This window comes from Loxodonta africana, chromosome 13, assembly GCF_030014295.1.
Source record: "Loxodonta africana isolate mLoxAfr1 chromosome 13, mLoxAfr1.hap2, whole genome shotgun sequence".
Classification (NCBI taxonomy): Eukaryota; Metazoa; Chordata; class Mammalia; order Proboscidea; family Elephantidae; genus Loxodonta; species Loxodonta africana.
In genome coordinates, this window is record NC_087354.1 from 75,725,840 (window position 1) to 75,748,978 (window position 23,139).

A 23,139-nucleotide genomic window follows, 5' to 3' on the forward strand; every position below is an offset into this window, starting at 1 on the left:
CTGTCATGTCAGTCCATCTCATTGAGGGTTTTCTTCATTTTCATTGACCCTCTACTGGTTCTAATATAAATGTTCCTGACACAAAACAGAGTAAAGGCCATGTTTTTCATACTCTTAAAAAAATTCAATATTAAAAATTCAAATCAAGCTTGTAATAAATTCTGTTTACGAAGAGAAAATTCTATATGAAGATAACTCTAAAGATCTGTGACCAGTCATAAATATTATAATTTTAAATTTCACCTTGTTTGAGCAGTATTTTCTGGGAAGTGTCTTAGAATTTATTTGTAGGGATTTGCAGTCATAAATCAGATGTATGTTATTGGAATGCTAAGGCAGAATGCTTTCTGTATCTGTCATCTGAGGCCCCTACCCATAAAGAAAAATCTAATAGATGCTTTGTACCTTCATGCTCCAGAGTCCCTGCGTGGTGCATACAGTTAACGCACTCAGCTGCTCAGTAAAACGTTGGAGATTTTAGTTTGCCCAGAGGCGCCGCGGGACAAAGGCCCAGCGATCTACTTCCAAAAAATCAGCTGCTGAAAACCCTGTGGGGCGTATTTCTACTCTGACACACATGGGGCCGCCATGAGTCAGAGTTGACTCAATGGCACCTGGTTACCCTCATTCCAAAGCAAGGTGTTAGACTACCTGTGAAGGACTTACTAAAGGGAAGCCAATAACTGTCTCGTGACCATAAGCCCGTCATCCACCTCGAGGGATTCTTTGAAAAGATTGTCAGTATGTGAGCTTCTCTGCCCACCTGGCCCAGGGCAGAGAGAGGGGTGCTTCCTCCTCACTTTAAGTGACAAAGGGGATTTCATGAGAACTGTTTGGAGAATGTGACGCCTGTCCCTCGGGTTTGGAAAACATAAGGACTGGTGGGAGAGCGGAGAGAGAGGAAGAAAGCTGCATTGAGACCTGTTGCTGTCCCCCTCACCATCCCCCGTGGTGGAGGCAAGAATGTGGAGTTTTCCAGTGGGCCAAAGGGACCTCGGGAGTGACCCTTGCCGGAGAGGGCTCTGTGGAGAGATGATTGGCCCCTGACAAAGGGACAGTGTGTGAAGTAGATCCCTGGAAGACCAGGCAGCGAGGCTCAGAGTCAGCCTGAGAAAGGGCAGCCAACATCATGGGAGTTTCAACGGGACATTCACAGCAGAGGAATCTTCAACGCCCAGCAGAAGCTTCTCACGAGACAAAGTGCCAGCTTCAGACATCCGCCAAGTCCGGAGTACAACAACGTCCTATTATACCTGTACCCACCCTCTAAGACCTCGACGATCTTACCCTAATTTCCCCGCTATGGGCCAACTCTGGAAGGTCAGAAACCTCACAAGCTACAGGAGGGAAAAGCAGAATCTAGAAGAAAAAGAAAAGGCCGACCTTTCCCCATAGCCCTACTTCCTGGTTTCCAGAATGAAAGCTTAAAAGATCTGGGGGAAAGAGAAGCTCTAAAAGTCCAGTAAGAGTTGGAGTTAGTATTACCTGGAATGGATGTTTTTTAGATCCCCCTTATTGAGGTATAACTTACATACAAAAAGCTGCACCCATTTTAGGTGCGCAGTTCATCAGATTTTGACTAATGGTGCCACACAATCAAGACACAGTGTTGCCGTCATCACCAAAGCTTCTTTGTGCCTTAAAAACCATCCCCTCCTCCACCCTCTACAGGTAACCACTCTTCTGCTGCTGTAGATTCGGTTGCTTTTTCTCCCCCCTAGAATGTCATATAAATGGAATCAGAAAGTATTACACTTTTGTTCCTGGTTTCTTTCACTCAATATAATGTTTTTAAGGTGCATCCATGCTGTTGTGTATATCAGTAGGTTGTTCCTTTTTATTGCTGAGTCGAGTTCTCTTGAACGGATACACCATAGTTTGTTTCCTCGTTTACCTGTTGATGGACATTTGGGTTGTTTCCAGATTTCTGGCTATTATTAATAAAGCTATGAACATGCTTTTACAAATCTTTACCAAGACATGTTTTCATTATTCCTGGGTAATTGCCTAGGAACGAAATTACTGGGTTGTATTTATGGTATTTTTATTTATGGTAGATACATTTTTTACTGTTATAACAAATTGGCAAAATGTTTTTCCTTAGTGATTGTACCATTTTACATTCCCACCAAATATGTATGAGAATTCCAGTTGCTCCACATTCTTGACAACTTTTGGTTAATGTCAGACTTTTTAGTTTTGGCCTTTCTAGTGGGTGTGTGAGGAACCCTGGTAGCACAGTGGGTAAGCACTCAGCTGCTTAACCAGAAGGTCAGTGGTTTGAATCCACCAGCTGCTCTGTGGGAGAAAGAAGTGTCACTCTGCTTCTGTAAAGGTTACAACCTAGGAAACCCTATGGGCAGTTCTGCTGTGTCCTACAGGGTCGCCATGGGTCAGAATTGACTCGACAGCAACAGGTTTTTAGTGGGTGTGTAGTGGTAGCTGGTAGTTCTGATTTGTATTTTTCTCATGACTAACGATGTTGAGGATCTTATCATATGCTTATTGGCCATTTGTGTATTTTCTTTTATAAAATGTCTGTCCAAATATTTTACCCAATTATTTTGAGTTATTTGTTTTCTTACTGAGTTGAATGAGTTCTTTATATAGGTAGGACACAAGTTCTTTGTCAGATATATGTAGCTAATATTTTCTCCCAGTCTATAACTTGTCTTTTACTTTTCTTAGCTGTGTCATTTGAAGAGGAAATATTTTTCATTTTGATAAAGTCCTATTTATCAATTTTTTTTTCTTTTGCAGTTTGTGTTTTTTGTTGTACAGGACATTTAAATTATGAAAATGAGATTGTTCTTGGAATTGAAAGTGCTCAGAAGACTTTTATTTACCTAAGGGTGACTAAAAAAGCTGTTGAGGATCTGTCTTCCCCAGATTCCATCCAAGGGCAGAGAAAGCCCAGCCCACAGAGTGGCTTTGAAGAGGCAGTGGTGAAATAATTGTCTGATTGCACTTATATAATTCACCCCATTCAACAAAATGGCATATGTCTTCAACGCACCTGGTGGCTCCTCAGTCAGTCTATCAGCCTCTTTCTCAACTGGGGTTCTGGCAAGAGAATTAACCCCTAACGCCGTGAGGCATCCATTGTATATAATGAATTCACTGCTCACCCCTGCATCTAGAATGGTCGTGTTGTACATTAAGAACCCTTTACTTATAGAAGAGATTTAATTTATTTTTTTCCAACTTTTTTTTTCTAATTGTACTTTAGATGAAAGTCTACATAGCAAATTAGTTTCTCATTAAACAATCAATACCCATATTGTTTTATGACTTTGGTTGCCAATCTCATGACATGTCAACACTCTCCCCTTCTGGACTTTGGGTTCCCCATTACCAGCTTTCCTGTTGCCTCCTGCCTTCTCTCTCATTCTGACCCCTGGGTTGGTGTGCCCATTTAGTCTCATTTTGTTTTACGGGCTTGTCTAATCTTTGGTTGAAGGGTGAACCTCAGGAGTGACTTAAGTGCTGAGTTAAGAGGGTATCCAGGGGACATACTCTTGGGGATAAGAGGTTTAATTTTATTCCTCCAACTGTAAATATTGTACCCAGAAAGTTCAAACTCCTTCATGACCTGGTTGGTCCCTGCCTACCCGTCCCCTTACCTGCCACCCCCCACACTCAACTGTGTTTCCTTATCTTCCCCACCTCTATGACTTTGCACAGGTCATTGCTTCTTACTAGAAGTCAAAATTCTTCTGTGAGTCAAAACTCACTCAACGGCACCCAACAACAGCAATCCCAACACCTAGACAGTGCCTGAAACACTGTAGGCACCTGTTGTCAGCTGCTATCGAATGGGCCCCGTACTCATGGCGACCTCATGTGTTACAGAGTAGAACAGTTCCATAAGGTTTTCTTGGCTGTAATTTTTACAGAGGAAGTTCACCAGGCTTTTCTGCGGTTTGCCACTGGGAGGGTTCCAACCACCAACCTTAAGCAGCTGATAGCAAACTGCTTGCACCATCTAGGCTTCTTGTAGGCACCCGATGTTTATTTAATGAATTACTAACAATAATATATGCAAATTGAGCATAATCAACTTTATCATCTCTATTATTTCTCTTAAAGTATACAAAATAAACATTTAATTAAAAGTGAAAAGTTTCAAGAATCAGAGGAATGTACTTTTGAATTGAAACGAGGTATAAAACTCTTGCTGTCAAGTCGAATCCGACTCAGCAGCTCTATAGGGCACAGTAGAACTGCCCCATAGGATTTCGGAGGAGCGGCTGGTGGATTCGAACTGCCAACCTTTTGGTTAGCAGCCGAGATCTTAACCACTGTGCCACCACAGAGAATGATACATAAGGCAATGTGAATATCTTGGGGGAAAAATAAATTCATCCTGACTAGTGATTTAAATAAATCCACCTTGGAAGAAAAAAGTATAGCTTGAACAGACATATAATATATGTCTGTAATAAATAAATTCTATGTTTAAGGCTCACACCTTTTTGCTTGCTGAAGGGGTTTGGGAAAACAATTGCCATCGGTGGTCCTCGTTAGTTTCTCCAGGCAAGGTTTTTAGTTACTGATTCAGAGAAGGAAGGGTGTTCTTCTGCTAGAAAGGAAGTACTGTAGGGAAGATGAATTCTGTGCACAGACGTGTGAGAGGAGGCGTGGGAACGAGGGGGAGGGGAGATAAACCCCACCTTAGACCGAAGCCTGGAGGAAACAAGCACCGGGCAGAGACTGGTAGCCATGGTATGATGTTTACAGCCATACGTGATAGCGTGGTTAACATTTACTGAGCCCCTGCTTTGTGCCTGGCGCTGTCCTGTGTGCTTTATGTGATTTACCTCTGTATTCCTCACAAGAACCTTAGAGGAAGACAGTAACGTTATCACCAGTTTGTTGTTGTTAGTTGCTGTCAAGTCGATTCAGACTCATGGTGCCCGGCATTCTGTAAGAGCTGGGGAATAAAGCAGTGAACATCACACACACAAATCAATGTCTTCGTGCATCTCCTTCTCATCAGAATCAGTGAGAATTATGTCGGATTCTACTGGGAGAGACAGACAATGCAGGAATAGACGAGAATACAGAAAATATGTGCCATGTCTGGTAGTGATTAGTGACATGGGGAAAAATAAAACAGCCTAAAAGGAGGGTTGGGAATCGCCAAAGGTCGGCTGTGACCTTTTGGAAGCAGATCTCCAGGCCTGTCTTCCAAGGCACCTCTGGGTGGATTCGAACCGCTAGTAGCTGAGCACTTAACCATTTGTACCACCCAGAGATTCTTTACCAATTTACATATGAGGAAGCCCCAAGGTAGTACAAATGATTAACATACTTGGCTGCTATCAGAAAGGTTCACTCAGAGACGTCTTGGAAGAAAGGCCTGGTGATCTGCTTCCAAAAACTCAGCCATGAGCTGGAGTTGGCTGGACGACAACTGGGTTTTTTGCACATGAGGGAAATTGAGGCTTAAAGGGTTTTTAAAAGTTTTTAAAATTGGCCCAAGGTCACACAGCTTGTAAATTATGGAGTCTGACTCCATAATCTCTGATATAAAGCCCTCTTTGGATTCCAAGGGGCAAAAACAAAAATCAAACTAACTTGGAAAAAAAGAGGGAATTGTCCATCAGGGACGACTGGAACCGGTGCCTGAATGCTGCCAGTATTCTTCCTCTCTGTCTTATTTCTGCTTCTCTGTACATTTTAGCTTTATTCTTTTCTGCTGAAGATTAGCTTCGCCTTCCTGGCAGAAACATGGGTGACTAAAGCTGGTGAGCCTCATATCCTATCAAGTCAAGCATGAAAGAGGGGTTTGTTTCTTCTTTCCCCTTAGTTTTAGTTTAGAAAGTCCAGGAAAGAAATCTGATTGGCTTCGTTTGGGTTGAGGCCTCTCCTTCTCCCCGAATCAATCATCTATGGCTAAGGAGAAAGGGAAAAATCATTGGCTCAGCTTTGATTCACCATGAGCTGGGTCTCTGAGCACAAACATGGCCCTCGGAGGCTCTCATAATGTTGCTGTAACAGACATATCACCACTGGGTGGCTATAAAGAACAGGAATATATTTTCTCACAGTTTTGGAGGCCAAAGTTCAAACCGGGGTCTTACTTAGCCTTACCATTTCTTTCCTTACAGCCCCAGGTGTTCCTTGGCATTCCTTCGCTTGTAGATGGTCTTCGCATGGCATCTGTCTTCCCCTGTGTGTGTTTCTAAAATATATGTCAACTTGGCTAGGTCCTGATTCCCAGTGTTGTTTGTCCATCATATTGTGATCTGATGTGATTATCCTTTGTGTTATAAATCCTAAATTCTGTGATGTTAATGAGACAGGATTAAAGGCAGTTATGTTAATGAAGCAGGACACAGTCTTCAGGATTAGGTTGTATTTTGAGTCAGTCTCTTCTGAGATATAAAGAATCCAGCAGAGAGGAGGGAGACCTCATGCCACCAAGAAAGAAGTGCCAGGAGTGGAGCACGTCCTTTGAACCCAGGGTTCCTGTGTTGAGAAGCTCTTAGACCAGGGGAAGATTGATGACAAAGACCTTCCCCCAGAGCCGACAGACAGAGAAAGCCTTCCTCTGGGGCTGGCACCCTGAATTTGAACTTCTAGCCTCCTACATTGTGAGAGAATAAATTTCTCTTTGTCAAAGCCATCCACTTGTGGTATTTCTGTTATAGTAGCGCTAGATAACTTTAGGGTCACTATGAGTTGGAACTGACTCTGCAATGGATAGATAACTAAGACAACCTCATTAACACAAGAAAAGAAAATCTCTTTTGGGGGGACACAATTCAGTCCATAACAGGGATTATTCTTGTGTCCTGGCCCTGTATCCCAGAGAAGAAGAAAACACTGGAAACTGGTCAGCCATCACCCAATTGAAGGATGAAAACACAATAATGAGGAACATGGATAACTTTAAATTTAAAAATTTTAAATGAAAAAATGCATAGTTTTACAACTGAGATGTGTAGGGATTTAGTGGAAATCAAATAAACTATGTTTTGAAAAAATGTACTCAAACTTTCTGCTGTTAGGCAGAATTCTGGGGCAATATTAGCTAAGTTTCGTGTTTAAAAAAATCCTTGGTTTTTTAAAACAATTGATTTGCTTTATGATGACATAGATTTAGAAACAGGCTAACTTGATAAAAAGGTTAAACATGGAGGATTTTTTTCCCCATATCCCTCTTAATTTCCATAATTCCAGAGGCTTAAATTCCAACAAACTGCAGTGTTTAACAAGCCTTCCTGTAAGGAAGTTGTTTTTTACAACCATCCTTGATGTCATCATGCTGCAAGCTAGCCTGTCTCCCTCAGTCTGTTCTCAGAGGAAATGGTTAAGGACATACGCACATAAGCATCTCTTGTTCAAATGAAATAATTGTGTGTTCACGTCCTAAAATGTCTCCTTTCATTACTTTGGTTATTTTCAGCTAAGCCCCTCAACTGCCTCCATATCCCCTTTTGGTGGCCAAGCCCAGACCTTGGTAGTAAAGCCCCGAGGGTGACGAGGGTAGTTCCTAATGCCACATTCCAACCCAAGAATCCCCAAATCGTGGCTTTTGTTCAGAGTGCCTTGTGGCCAACTCATCTTCATTTGAATTCCACTTTAACCAACATTGTATCTGTATTTTTAAAAGTGTTGGGGCTCTAAATTCACAAAGTACCAATCTCTAAACATTTTAGGGAAAAAAATTGTATCTTAAAGTCAAGAGGCTTTAAGTGTGAGTGTGTTGTGTGTGTGTGTTGTGTGCTGTCAAGTTGACTCTGACTCATAGCGAACCTATAGGGTTTCCAAAGAGCGGCTGGTGGATTTGAACCACCCGCCATTTGGTTAGTGGCCAAGCTCTTAACCACTTCACCACCAGGCCTCCAACTGCAAGGAGAACTAGTAAAATTAATGAAATTTCAACAGACTGTGCCCACCCACCGTCAGCCAACCTGTAACAGCTACTGAGCACCAGGTGCCAGGGGCCCCCAGCCTTTGCACTTGCTGTTCCCACTGCCAAGGATGGTGTTTCCCCCACACAGCCCCATGACACACTCCCTGACCTCAATCAGGTCTGCTATCAGAGGGCTCCTTCTCAGGAAGACCCTTCCTGGCCATCTTCTGTAAAACCGTAGTTCGCGGATACAGCCCAGCCCACCCCGACCCAACTTTGGTGATTGCCAATCCTCCTTTTATGCTGGTTTATTTTTCCCCATGTCACTAATCACTACCAGATACGGTGTATTTTTTTTTGTATTCTTGTCTATTCCTGCATTGTCTGTCTCTCCCAGTGGATTCTGACATAATTCTCATTGATTCTCAAGAGAAGGAGGTACATAAAGACCCTGATTTGTGTGTGTGATGTTCACTGCTTTATTCCCCAGCTCCTAGAGAATGCCTGGCACAGAAAGGCCTTCAATAAACACTCTTTGAATGAATACATCTGTGAATGCAAGTAGAGATCTTTCTGGTGAGTAAGAGCACTTGAACTTTCATTTTCATTATTTATTCTATGGAAAAAGTACATCATGCTTACTCTGTGCCAAACTTTGTTCTAAATGACTTACAAATATTATCTCATTTAATCCCCATGACAATCGTATGCAGTATGTACTATTGTTATCCCCAGTTTATGGCTGAGGAAGCAGAGGCACAGTGCCCAGATCACAGCTGGAATGTGGCAGCCTGTTCCAGGGTCGGCACACTCACCCACAACCGTGCTGGCTCCTATTAATTAAATAACTGAAATATATTTGGTAGAAAGACAAGATTGAATGGGTTTGGGCTGGGGCCAACCACAGGAAGCTTTCTGAGCAAGGTGAATGGAACATGGATGTTGGGGAGGAGACACTGGATTACATCCAAGTTTAGGAGACTTGAAGTCACAGATGTGGAGGTGGCCAAAGTCATACAGAGAGGCATTTGCAAATGGAAGCAGGGATGTGGGGACTGAGTGTACATGGAGAGAAGCCCAGGCACACAGAGAGGCTGACGGAGAAAGCTGAGTGGGACTAAATTAGGCTTCATGTGGTGGCCCAGGGGACCCCTTCACTCCAGCCTGGAATTCAGGAACAGCCCGCACCAGACCAATGGTATTAAACAAAATTTTTTTTTTTTTTTTACCAGTTGCCATGGAGTCAACTCTGACTTACGGCAACCCCACGTGTGTCAGAGTAGAACTGTGTTCCATAGCGTTTTCAATGGCTGATTTTTGCAGAGGCAGATCACCATGCCTTTCTTCTGAGGTGCCTCTGGATGGACTCAAACCTCCAATCTTTCAGTTCACAGTCAAGCATGTTAATTAAGCAAAACTAGGACAGGGTAAAGAAGTGTGGGCATGGGCCTGAGCATATGAGAATAATTTATAGGTGAGGTTTAGGCGAGGTGCGGTGTAAAATGAGTAAGCAGGGAGAGAGAGGGAAACTGAGATTCTGAGAAATTATCTTTCATGTTCTCTCACATCTCCCGTAAACTTGGGATATCAAATGAATTCATTGATTAAAATTCCTTTTTAGTGAATGGATAAACAAACTGTGGTATATGCATGTGTTATGGATTGAACTGTCCCCCCAAAATATGTGTGATAAACCGTAACCACTATACCTGTGGTAGAATCTTATTTAGGAATAGATTTTTCTTTATTATGTTAATCAGATGGTATTAGTGTAAGGTGTATCTTAAGTCAGTCTCTTTTGAGATATAAAGGAGAAACAAGCAAGTGGGCCGGCAGAGATAGAGAAGAGAGATGCCATGCTGCATGGAGATCATCCAGGAACTAAGGACAAGAGATAAGGACCTTCCCCCAAGAGCCGACAGAGGGAGAAAGACTTCTCCTAGAGCCAGTGCCCTAAATTTGGACTTCTAGCCTACTAAACTGTGAGAAAATATAAATTTCTGTTTATTAAAGCCACCCACTTGTGGTGTTTCTGTTATATCAGCACTAGACAACTGAGACAGTATGCAATGGAACACTACTCAACAATAAAAATGAATGAATTTTTTAATATTCCCAACAATAATTATGCAGAGTAAAAGAAGCCAAACAAAAGAGTATATTCGGTATGATTACATTTACAGGAAATTCTAGACAATGTAAGCTAATCAACAGTGACAGAAAGCTGATCAGTGGGCACATGGAGCCAAGGATGGAGGGGACTGGAAGGGGCCAGAGGGTGTGATTACAAAGGGGTGTGAGGAATCTTTGGGGGATGATGGATATGTTTCTATCTTGAGCTTGGTGATGTTTTCATGGGTGTATCCATATGTCGAAACTCATCAAATTGTATACTTAAAAAATTAGGGGTGATCAAATCCATAAATCTGTTCTTTGGGATTGTTTTCCCAAGGCTTTTAAGTCTCATCTTCTCCAAATTTTGATGAATTTTTTTTTTACGTTTTTATTGTGGCGAAATACATATAACAAAACAGTTGCCATTGCAAACATTTTTACATCACAATTCTGCGGCATTCATTACATTCACCCTGTTGTGAAACCATTACCACTATCCATTCCCAAAAGTTTTTATCACCCTTAACAAAAACTCTGTAGATTAATAGGATTTCTTTTCTTCTGAAATTTTTTTAGATGGGAGTAGGGAGTAAAAAAAAAAAAAAAATACCTCCGTTCAGCATGTCTTCCATGTACAGTGTTGCCTACACTTGCCTCCCCTTCTTATGTAAGGAAACTGCCCCAGCCTTGGATTAAGTTCTCAAGGCCCCTGGGTATTTTTATTCCTGAATTAGCCTTAGATACCTCTACCCCCAGTTTTTTTCTACCCCTTATTTTACTCCTGCTTTTTCTTCCTTCTCTGAAGCAACCTTGTTAAAAGTTTAATCCATTACCCATTGCCGTGGAGTCGATTCCGACTCATGAGTTAGAGGTTTATTCTCTTGATATTTGACTACTATCTGGACGGAAGTCACTTCCAGCCAACATGGCGCCTCAGAAAGCACCACGCCCTCCCTCCACAGCAAAGACCCGAAAAACTAAGTGAAACAGAGACAAACGTCATTCCTGGAACCTGAAGTGTCAAATGAAGAGATAAAGATCTCAGTAAAGCACGGAATGGAATAAGAAACTGACAGAGGTCAGAGAGTGAGGAGAGATACCTGCAGAGGGCCCCATCTGCTAACGCAGCACGGATCTGCCATCTTGGACTCCTGTCAGTGATCGGCAGACAGGGAGCACGGGAAAGCAGCTTCGCGCGAAACTCCCAGCAGGAGACAGAGCACCCGGTAACCAGCGATACAAGCTTTCCCACCCCCCATTCTCTCTCCACTGCTCTACCTCTGAGCTTCCTGGATGGCTGCGGTGGCTCCGCCGGCCGTTAAGTGCGGCCTCCGAGCCGCTTGGATTCACCCCACCTACGTCGGAGATCCGGCAGACAGGGAGTACGGCAAAGCAGCTTCACGAAGTTCCCAGCAGGAGACAGAGCACCCAATAAAGAGCGATATACGCCTTCCTACCCCCCACTTTGGCCTTCTCTGCCTCCCACCAGCCACAGTCTCTTGGCTGGGAGGCAACTGCTTTGGTCTCAGGCTGCTTGGATTCACCCTGCCAACACTGGCCGGGCCCCTGAGCTGGTGTTGGTTCTTTCCATCTCTTTTGCTTTCTTCTGTGCCTTCTACAACCTCCCCCATCTTTGTCTGGAACACCTGGCTCAATGTACCATCTTTGCATCGTCTTGAAAGATTGTGAAGCCACGGTGGACTGGGGAACCACTCCCCGGCCCAGGACACCATGCTGGTGGGATCCCTGGGGCCCTGGGGCTCTTTATTCCCTTGTTCTGATTTGTTGTTGTTGTTTTTTTTTCCTTTTCTTTTCACAGTTTGGGGGCCTCTTCTACCTTGGCTGCACTGCACAGCTTAGGAGCCACTCCCCCAATCTGCGCAGCGGCCGCATAGGTGGGATACCTGGGGCATTTCTTTCTTTTCTCATTTTCCCTGTCTGTCTGTCTTCATTTCTCAGTTCTCATCTCTCTACACTTACCTTCCTTTCCTGTCTCCTGAATACCTGGTGCTGTGTGACATCTATACCCTCTCTAGCCAGGCTATACTGCACAGCCTGGGAGCCACTTCCGCGGTCTTAGCAGCCCCACCGGTGAGACTCTAGAACTCCTGGGGGCTTTTCTTTTCCAAATTTTTATCTATTTATTTATTTTCGCTTTTCTCCATTTCTCGGTTTCTCATCTCTCCACTCCAATGGCAAGCTTCCTTAGCACTCATTTCTTTCTTTCTTTGCATGTTTGTTTTTGCCTCCTGTTTCTCGCTCCTCTTTCCCATACCCCTGTTAGCTCCACACATCACAACCTCCCCCCTCTTTCCTGCCTGTCTGCACTGTGCACTGAACATCACATCTCCCAGCAGCACAGGCACGGCCTACTGGAACCTGCCCAGCACTGGTTCTGGGCCCACCCTGCCAGCCCTAGTATGTGCCACAAACAACCCATCCCAGCCCATCCCCTTCAGCTGGGCCTGCCCTGCTGCACCGTAGCTGAATGACTGGCCCTGCCCATTGGACAAAGAGGTGAAAGGTATTGTGACTACAGACAAGCAAACAACAAAGAACGCACAACCCACCTGCTCAGACATAACCAAATAAAACAAAAAAGTAGGACGAAACAAACGTATCTACAGTCAAGAAACAAAGAAAATGACTACTGAATGTCCTGAAGATGGGGGACAATATCAAACATACTAAAAAACAGGACAGGATGGTTCCAGTAGGAGTCCAAAATAAAACACCAGGTGACTTTCCAGTAGAAGAAAAGGCACTAGAACTACCTGACAAAGGAATTCAAATCTCTACTATTCAGAGTAATACAAGAGACGAAGCAAAAAGCAGACAAAAATGAGGAAAAAATAGACAAATTTATGGGAAAGGCATACAAATTCATGGAAAATACAGACCAAAAAAAATTGGAAGAATTCAGGAAAGTAACACAGGAACAAAATGCCAAAATAAGTTCATGACTAGGAATCATACAAAAACAACAATTAGAAATCCAAAAGATAAACAACAAGATTGCAGAAATGGACAGTGTCATAAAAGGGCTGAGGAGCAGTTTGAAATGATGAAAGACAGAATCAGCGAAATTGAAGACAAACACTTGGATACAACTCTGAAGAAAAATTAGAAAAAAGAGTGAAGAAAAATGAAAAAACCCTGAGAATCATGTGGCATACAATCAAACGCAAAAATTTGCGAGTGATCAGAGTTCCAGAACAGGGAGAGAAAACGGAAAACACATAAAGGATAATTGAAGAATTGCGGACAGAAAACTTCCCTAATACCATGAATGATGAAAAGCTGACCACCCAAGAAGCTCAACAAACCCCATATAGGATAGACCCCAAAAGAAAAACACCACGGCATATCATACTCACACATGCTAAAACCAAAGACAAAGAAAAAATCCTGTGAGCAGCTCAAGAAAAACAAAAAGTCACATACAGAGGAGAAACAGTAAGACTAAGCTCTGACTATTTGGCAGAAACCATGCAGGCAAGAAAGCAATGGGATGACATACATCTGGACGGATGCACTCATTAACTTCTCTAAGCTTCAGTTTCCTCATTTCACAGAATGTGAGTACCCACTGCCTAGGGTTTGTTGAGAAGATCAAATGAGTTAATACATGTAAATCCTCTTACAACCACGACTGTCATATAGTAATTACCATTATCCTTAAGCTCTGCTCCCATTTCCCAAGGGTTGCCTCAGCTTGTAACTTCTCCAAAATTAATGATTCCTTTTCTTCCACCATCTGGGTTATTAGTGAAAATATCTCATTACTCTTGGGTCTAGGATGACCCTCATGACAGATGCTTTGTGATTGTTCCTGGGATTAATTCTGAACTAGACTTTTCAGCAGACCTCCTCATGGTCTCTGTTAAGAAACTGAGAACCTTTGTGATATTGAAGTCTGTCATGGCTTAGCTCAGTGGGTTGGATACTGGACAAATAAGCCCAAGGTCATTGCTTCCTCCACCCTGTAACCAGCTTATTGTTGTTAGTTGTGTGACCACAGCCTGACTTTAAGCATCAGTTTGCAAATGTGAGCCATTGGTCCTAAGAGACAGAGCAAAAGACTATAGGAGGCCTGTAAAAATCCATCAGCATGTCTGGAAAAACAAAAGTATGTGTTGTGTTGATGTGTGATTATCAGAGTCCTCTTTGCAGCTCAGCTTTACATGAAACCTGATTTTAAGCTTTACCATCACTGTCTTTCTCAAAGAAAAACAAAGCAATCCTATGGAATAATAATTATGGCATGTCTACATAAATTTTTTTTTTTACATAAAATAGTTATAAAATTGTCTCACCTACAAAGAATACATTTATCTGAGACTGTTTAGAAGAATTTTTCACCTCTTTGACAGGGAGTGGGTGTCACCTAAGAGTGGGTGATTCTGCTCATTAATTTACAATGCATTCATTGAAGAACCAATAAGCAGAACAAAAGCAAAAGCCTTGTCAAAGTCAAGAAAGATTGTAGTTTTCATTTCTTCTGTCTTTAAAGCCCTTCAATGTCACTGATGGCTAAATCGCCAGCTCCTCTCCTTAATAAAGCTGTGCTGCCTGTACATCTCCTTAAAAACGGGGGTGGGGGGTGGGGGTGGGGGTGGGGCAGGATTTTTAAAATATGTAATGTGCGCCTAAAAATTTATAATTTCAAGAATCATCTGATAAGACGTGAGAAGTCTCACGTTTATCCTTATATTATCAAATGTGCTTCTGTGTGACTTTACTCACTCCTATTAACCATATCATTGCATGGTTTCTTGACATGGGGATATATTTTTATGTGGACAGAACTCTTTAAAAAATTTCAGTAGGCAATTTAATATTTTTCCTTTAGCACAGTATTTTGCATGTTGACAAATCAGGGACTTGGTAATGAGTGTACTGTGGGCTATTGAGCCAGTTTAGTTAATTGGGGCTTCAGCTCTTTTGAAAGATTGGGTGAAGCTCTGCTTATGGGTAGTTGAAGCTTCAGGTTGCCAAGACTTGGGTGACTAAGAGGTAACTGTTTGGGATCAAGGGTAAAATTCTAATTGGATAATGAGCATTCTCAAAGGACACAGAGCCATTTTCTGAATTGCATAATTTAATGGCTGAGATTTAGAAAGTAGTGATGTCATCACCCCACATTTTACAAGGACGTACATCTATCTGCCTCTGTAGTTACTTTGTGTATTATTTTTAATGATAGTAATGGACAACTCCAAGGGTCGGGAAAGAAACAGGATGGTCAGGAAGAAACAGGCCCCGGGACGTGTGCAACACCTTTGTCAGAGAGTTTCTGCCCTACGTAATTGTGTTCTTTTGTTGGAATTCCTGGCAAAGTCTTTTTTCCATGTTTTTCAAGCCTTGTTCTCAATTCACTTCCTGATACGCCTTTCCAAGGGGGTTTACCTCTGTTAAGATGGACTGAGTTCAAATAGTGTCCTTCCTGAATTATAACTTGTGAATCTTTCTTTTCTTTATTGGTTTTTGATAAAAATATATGATGAAATAGTAAACTCACCAAGAATGTCAAGCATATTTTATTATAGGTATCACAGTCGGAGTTTATAAAGGTAATACGATGGAGAGATAAAGAATTTGGGATCTGCTTAACAAAAGATTGATCTGGGATCAATTTCTTAATTTTTTGTGTATGGCATAGTAGAAGGAGCCCTGGACTAGGAGTTAAGAGACCTGGTTCTAGCCCTGGTTCTGCTACTATTTTGCTGTATAACTCTGGGAAAGTCACTTAATTTTGCAGGGCATCAGTTTTTCCATGTGAAAAATGAGGGTATTTTGTCAGATTACTTAGAAAATCTCTTTAGTTCTTCAGGTTTTGTAGTTGTGTTCTAAAAATGGAACTTTCTGAGTTAAATCTTGGTGATTGGTTTTGTTTTTTCCTCTGGTTCATATATTCATTCCACTAGAAAGAAAGCCACACTGTTTTTTTTTTTTTTTCAATCTGAAATACTTCTTAATAAATTTTAGCCCACTGCCATATTTTCCCTTTTACATTGGAAAATAGCTTTCCCCAGTGGATTCATTCTACCTATTCCTCTGCGCAGGGAACAGCATGGTAGAAATAGAAAGAACCTAGTTTCACTGCCTGCGAGCTGAGTGACTTTGGGAAGTTAATTAAACTCCCTGATTCTCAGTTTCTGTATCTGTAAAGGAAACCCTGGTGGCGCAGTGGTTAAGTGCTACGGCTGCTAACCAAAGGGACGGCAGTTTGAATCTGCCAGCTGCTCCTTGGAAACTCTATGGGGCAGGTCTGCTCAGTCCTGTAGGGTCGCTATGAGTCAGAATCGACTCGACGGCACTGGGTTTGGGTTTTTTTTTTTTTATATATATATATCTGTAAAACAGAAACAATTCCTAGCACCACAACGCCAAGTGGTTTTGAATATAGAATGAAATCATATAAAAGAAGATCTAGCATGTAGCAGGCACTTGAAGAAGAAAAAAAACAAAAAAACAGTTGCTGTGGAGCCAACTCCAGCTCATGGCGACCTCACGTGTTTCAGAGTAGAACTGTGCTCCACAGGGTTTTTAATGGCTGTGATTTGTCAGAAGTATCACCAGACCTGTCTTCCAAGGAGCCTGTAGGTAGATTCCAATCACCAACTTCTTGGTTAGTAGTCAAGCACTTAAGCATTTGCACCATCCAGGGACTTGGTAGCAGCCACTTACCAGACATGCATTCTCTCACCTTGTTCACCACTTTCCTTTCCTGACTCCGTGACCCTGTTCTTTCTCACCTTCTCAAGGCAGGAGGCAAGGGGGACTCCTGCACCACAGTGCCTGGTGCTTAATAGACACTGTACAAATATTTCTTGAGTGAATGAATTGAATAAATCCTCTTCAGTGAACTTGTGGGATGACCTTCCAAGGAAGGTTCCTGTTAAACCCAGAGGATTCTGAAGATTCCCTATTCAGGAGGTAACCTGCACCTTCAAATCAAGAGCCATGGAAGTAAAGAAGTGACAGATCCTTTGGAATCATTAGAAGAATGCAAGGCCAGAAGGAGCCTCATGGACTATTGGAAAGAAGTGCCAGAGGAAACATATAATACAAACTGAACATCAGTGGCAGAATCGTATTTTTAAACCTAACATAGACTAGAAAGGACAGTATTGTTTGACTGTTATTTTTATAATCAAGGTCAGAGGGCTTGATACGGAGCTTGTGGAAAATGAGTATATTTCAACATTTTTCTGTTTCTCTGCTGGTTGATTTTGATAGCTACGGTGCTTTCCTTTATAAATAATGAGTCACTTCCAAAATGTAATGCCTATATTTTTTCTCAAAGTTTGTTTGCCAGTAACTTACGCAATACCACACAATCAGCCAAGTGGCTCTTAACTTTGTATCTCAGTGTATTATTTAGAAACCATGTGAAAAAGAAAAAAGCTACTGTTTATTTTCTGGTTCTTGGTTATTATAGTAGAGTGTTGAAAGTTTCCCCCACTCATCTGTCAGTTTGTGGCTCCGGGAATTGACGAAATATCAACTGAGATGTTTCAACAAACTGATGCAGGGCTGGAGGTGCTCACTCATTTATGCCAAGAAAATTGGAAGACAGCTACCTGGCCAACTGGCTGGAAGAGATCCATATTTTGCCCGTTCCAAAGCAAGATGATCCAACAGAATGTGGAAATGATTGAACGATATCATTACTATCACACACAAACTTTCAAAAACGGTTGCAGCAGTACATCAACAGGGAACTGCCAGTAATTCAAGCCAGATTCAGAAGAGGACGTGGAACCAGAGATGTCATTGCTGATGTCAGATGGATCTTGGCTGAAAGCAGAGAACACCAGAAAGACGTTTACCTGTGTTTTATCGACTAAGGTGCACCTGACCCAAGCCGTGGTATTTTCAGTTGCCTCATGTGCGTGCGAAAGCTGGACAATGAATAAGGAAGACCAAAGAAGAATTGATGCCTTTGAATTGTGGTGTTGGCCTAGAATATTGAATATACCATGGACTGCGAAAAGAATGAATAAGTCTGTCTTGGAAGAAGAACAGCCAGAATGCCCCTTAGAAGCAAGAATGGTGAGACTTCATCTCATGTACTTTGGACATGTTACCAGGAGGGACCAGTCCCTGGAAAAGGACATCATGCTTGGTAAAGTAGAGGGTCAGTGAAAGAGAGGAAGGCTGTCAATGAGATGGATTGACACAATGGCTGCAACAGTGAGCTCAAGCATAACAATGATTTTGAAGGTGGTGCAGGACCGGGCAGTGTTTTGTTCTGTTGTACGTGGGGTTGCTATGAGTTGGGACCTACTCGATGCCACGTAACAACAACTGAAAAGTTAAGCTGACACAGTAGCTTTAAAACAGAATTTAGTTAAGTTCAGGAGACAGAAAGAAGCCATGGCCATCCTCTTCCAAATATACTAAATTTACATCTGCTTTATTTGCGTATGTGTGATCAAATTAAACGAGCATTTAAAAAACATGGACACATCAGATTTGAATCATTTTGTATACTTGGGGACTAAAATAAGCCCGGTTCTCTGGGTTCTGAAGCCGAACAGATCAAAGTGTTTTCTCTGTACACATGGTAAGTTCTTCTCATCAGATATTCTGTTCAACAAGGTAAGTGTGTCATAAAAGTATTTTCTTTGAACTTTGTTCTTCGACTGAAAACTCCTATCTATCTTGTGAATACTGCAATCATTAACCCCAGAAGACAAAAGATGGCTAATGCAACACAGATGTCTGTGGATTTTAAAGATACGTTATTATGTGTGAGGCATACCAACCCGTCCCTGAAATTGGTCTGAGGAGTTGGGGGCAGGGGAACCCTTCCAAGCCGCCGAGCTGTAAAGAGGATGACTCTGGTCCTTCCCGTTCATTGTCCCTCACTCCCGCCTCCCCGTCTTCAGAATGAAACACGATATCTTAAAAAAACTGAGCTCAGAGAGGCTGATCATTGGCTCTCATTGTCCCTGATGGTGCAGCCCCGCCCTCTTGGCTTGCACTGACAAGCTGTTTATATTTTTGTAAGGGCCACCCTTTAACTCCGGCAGCCTGATGACTATAATGGGCCCAATTGTCTACAGGCTTCAGGGCGCTGAATCCCCAGATTCGAGGCGGCTGGGGCCCGTCTCGGATGCACAGGAGTGACCGTTATGGAACACGGGTAAGGGGGCTTCTCAGAGTGGGATGATTCATTTTAGGGATCTGGCTGGTTAATCCTAGACACTGTTTTGGGGACATGACTCGTGATTGAGTTGCTAGGCTTTCTCCTGGTTCTAAGGTCTTTTTTTTTCAAGACAGAAGGAAAAGACCAGTTCACTGACAAATGAACTGAATTTGCTGACAAAACTCAGAGTGGTGATCCCTGCCACCACTGGCAGAACTGAGCGGGGGAAACAAAAGCCCGAGTGAGGGAGAGAGGCAAGCTGGATTTGACACAAAGGCAACCTGGATGTGGCAAAACGTAAGGCTGTTTCCAGTGATGTTGTGAGACTGAAATGCTGCTGTATTTGACAACCCAGCTTCTTACAGTTAGGGGTTCAGTTCTGCCACTGTGAGGTTTCTGTGAGCCAGCTGCTTTCTCATGTAGCTCAGTCGAGCACATTTGAAAGGGTCTAATATCTGCTAGTATTTTCAAAGGGCAAATCATAGTAGTCTTGTATGTTATAAATAGGTCCATTCAGAAATGTGGGAATGGTTTAGAGCCAGCAGGCTGTAAAGTTTTACTGCCCCATAAAAGTGCTCAAAGGGTACTACAGCCAGCCATCTGCAGTGGGGCTCTGGAATGAGGAAGAGCCCCAGCGATTAGAGTGTTTGTCCTTGACTACTGAAGTGAGAAGCAGTAAGCCTAGAGGACACAGTGTGAGAGGGGGCTGTGACCCTGAAGTGGCTTAGCCAACCTTGACTCGGGGATTCTTCTGGTTTCCTGCTTGTGATTGAGGCACTGATGTTTGGTGCCTGATTTCAGCATCTTCGATGCCCAGTTTGGCACCAAGGAAGACACATGCCATCGCACAGAGAGGCGCATATGGCACGTGAGGAGGTTTGCTGTTACTCAGATCTGCAAGGGGCAGGGGAGGGCTTGGAGTGGAAAAATCAAAGACCCTGGGAACTGCTTTGGAAAGTCCTGCCTGCTGCTGAACAGAAAAATCACCTCTGGCAGCTTTTGTGCGCGTTTGTATGTGTGTGCGTGCACCAATAAAGCTTTAATTATGGATAGTGAAATTTGAATTTCATACAATTTTTACGTGCCACAAATATTATCTTTTGATTTTTTAAAAAATTATTTTGTTATTCTTGTTTAAAACATACATAGCAAAGCATACACCAATGCAACAGTTTCTACATGTAGTGATGTTGATTACATTCTTCAAGTTGTGCAACCATTCTCACCTTCCTTTTCTGAGTTGTTCCTCTATTATTAACATGAACTCACTGCCCCCTAAGGTTCCTATCTAACCTTTCGAGTTGCTGTTGTCAGTTTGATCCTATACAGATAGTTCTTAAAAGAGCATAATGCTCAAGGCAGATCTAAAAAAGTAAAAAGTAGTCAAGCTAAACCATTGATCAGTTTTAAGGAATGTTTAGGGGATAATTTTGGCTTAGAGTTTAAAGATTATCTCAGGGCAGTAGCTTCAGGGGTTCATCCACCCTCCGTGGCTCCAGAAAGTCTGAAGTCCATGAAAATTTTCAATTCTGTTCTGCAAGTTCCCCCTTTTGATGAGGATTCTTCTGTGGAATCTGATCAAAATGTTCAGTAATGATAGCCGGGTACCATCCAGTTCTCCTGGTCTTATGGCAAAGGAGGCAGTTGTTCATGGAGGCAATTAGCCACACATTCCATACCCTCCTCCTGTTCCTGACTCTCTTTCTTCTGTTGCTCCAGGTGAATAGAGACCAATTGTTGTAACTTGGATGGCCACATGCAAGCTTTTAAGACCGCAGGCACTATGCAATGAACTAGGAGGTAGAGCAGAAGTGCTAAACTCATTATTAGTCCAATTCACTGGAATGTCCCATGAAACCATGACCCTAAACCTCCAAACCAAAGAACCAAATCTCATGAGATGTTTGGTTGTACGAAGCAGCCTCAGCAGCTATTCTTTTTTTTTTTCTGCAATGTTGTAAATATATCTTTGATACAACTTTTGCTGATTCAACTTTTTACAGGTGTACAACTTATTGACAGTAATTACAGTAATCAACTGTGCAACCCTACCCTCAATCAATGCAATTTTTCCATCACTGTTAATGCTCGTGGTACCCATACTCAAATCAAACCCATTGACGTGGAGTTAATTCTGACTCACAGCAAACCTATAGGGCAGAGTAGCACTGCCTCATGGGGTTTCCTAGGCAGTAATCTCTGCAGAAGCAGACTGCCACATCTTTCTCCCACAGAGCACCTGACGAGTTTGAACCACCAATCTTTGGCTCACCAGCAGAGTGCTTAACCACTGTGCCACCAGGGTTCCTTCCCCTCGTAACTACTAATAAACTTTGTACATTTGCCTTTTCTTGTCTTTTTATATAAGTGGGGTCATACGATATTTGTCCTTTTGTGAATGGCTTATTTTGTTTATCATACTGTCTTTAAGCTCCATCCATACTATAGCCTGTAGCAAGATTTCGTTTCTCCTACTGACTCAGTAGTAGTTTTCCATTGTATGTATTGTGTGCACCACATTTTATTTTATCCATTCATCTGTTGATGGGCATTTAGGTTGTTTCTACCTTTTGGCTATCATGCATAGTGTTGCAGTGAACATTGGTGATGAGTCTCTGTTTTCAAGTTGTTTGGGTATATATCTAGGAGTGGAATTCCTGGGTCATATGATAGTTCTAGTTTTAGTTTTTTGAGAAACTGCCACACTGTTTTCTACATCGGCTGTACCGTTTTGCATTCTCACCAGCAATTTCCAATTTCCCCACATCCTTGACAACGTTTGTTGTTTTCTGGGTTTTGTTTTTTGGTTTTTTTTTGTGTGTTTTATCTTAGCCATTCTAGTGGGAGTGAAATGGTATCTCATTGTGAGGTGTTTTTTTTTTTTTGTGCTTTAGGTGAAAGTTTACAGCTCAAGTTAGTCTCTCATTCAAAAATTTATACACGTATTGTTTTGTGACATCAGTTGTAATCCCCAAAATGTGACAGCATTCTTTCCATTTGTACCCCAGGATCCCTGTGTCCATTTGTCCAGTTTTCCTAAAACCTTCCTGGGACTTCTCATTTTGCTTTTGGGCAGGAGTTGTTCATTTGGTCTCATATATTTGATTGAACTAAGAAGCACATTCCTAACCTGTGTTATTGTTTTCTAAGTTTGTCTAATCTTTGTCTGAAAAGTGATCTTGGAAGTGGCTTCAGTTCTGAGTTAGCATGGTGTCCGGGGGCCACAGTCTCAGGGGTTCCTCCAGCCTCTGTCAGACCAGTAAGTCTGGTCTTTTTTTGTGAATCTGAATTTTGTTCCACATTTTTCTCCTGCTCTGTCTGGGACTCTCTATTGTGATCCCTGTTATAACAGTCAGTGGTGGTAGCAGGGCACCATCTAGTTCTTCTGGACTCAGGCTGGTAGAGGTTCTGGATCATGTGGTCCTTTAGTCCTTTGGGCTAATGTTTTCCTTCTGTCTTTGGTTTTCTTCATTATCCTTTGCTTCTGATGGGATGGGATCAATAGATGTATCTTAGATGGCCACTTGAAAGTTTCCAAAACCCCAGACGCTAGTCACTAAAGTTAAGATGTAGAACATTTTCTTTATGAACTATGTTACACCAATTGATCTAGATGCCCCACATGACTACGGTCCCCAGACCTTGGCCCCAGCAACTCAGTTCCTCAAGGTGTTTGGATGCGTCTAGGAAATTTCTATGACTTCGTCTTGGTGAAGTTGTGCTGACTTCCTCTATACTGTGTGTTGTCTTTCCTTCCCTTTACCAATGTTGACACTTGTCTACTATCTAGTTAGTGATTTGCCCTCCCTACCCTCTTAACTATCAAAGATTGTTTTTTTCTGTCTGTAAACCTTTTCTTGAGTTTTTATAATAGTGAACTTATACAGTATTTGCCCTTTTGTGATTAACTTATTTCATTCAGCATAATGCCCTCCAGATTCATCCATGTTGCAAGATGCTTCACAGGTTCATCATTGTTCTTTATTGTTGCATAGTGTTACAT

At 42.2% G+C, this 23,139-nt stretch overlaps 1 protein-coding gene across 4 annotated transcripts in view; it reads left to right on the plus strand.

Moving 5' to 3' along the window:
* TRIM2 (tripartite motif containing 2) overlaps positions 1 to 23,139 on the plus strand; it is a 199,767-nt gene that overhangs the window by 32,961 nt on the left and 143,667 nt on the right. The window contains exon 1 of one of the 4 annotated variants that reach the window (XM_023557113.2): positions 8,074 to 8,440. The exons of 2 other annotated variants lie outside the window; for them this stretch is intronic. In XM_023557113.2, the coding sequence (XP_023412881.1) occupies positions 8,420 to 8,440 (21 nt within the window). In that variant the 5' untranslated portion in view covers positions 8,074 to 8,419. Of the gene's footprint in view, positions 1 to 8,073; positions 8,441 to 23,139 lie in introns of those variants that run through there. One more of the 4 variants, XM_023557111.2, reaches the window with a different exon arrangement.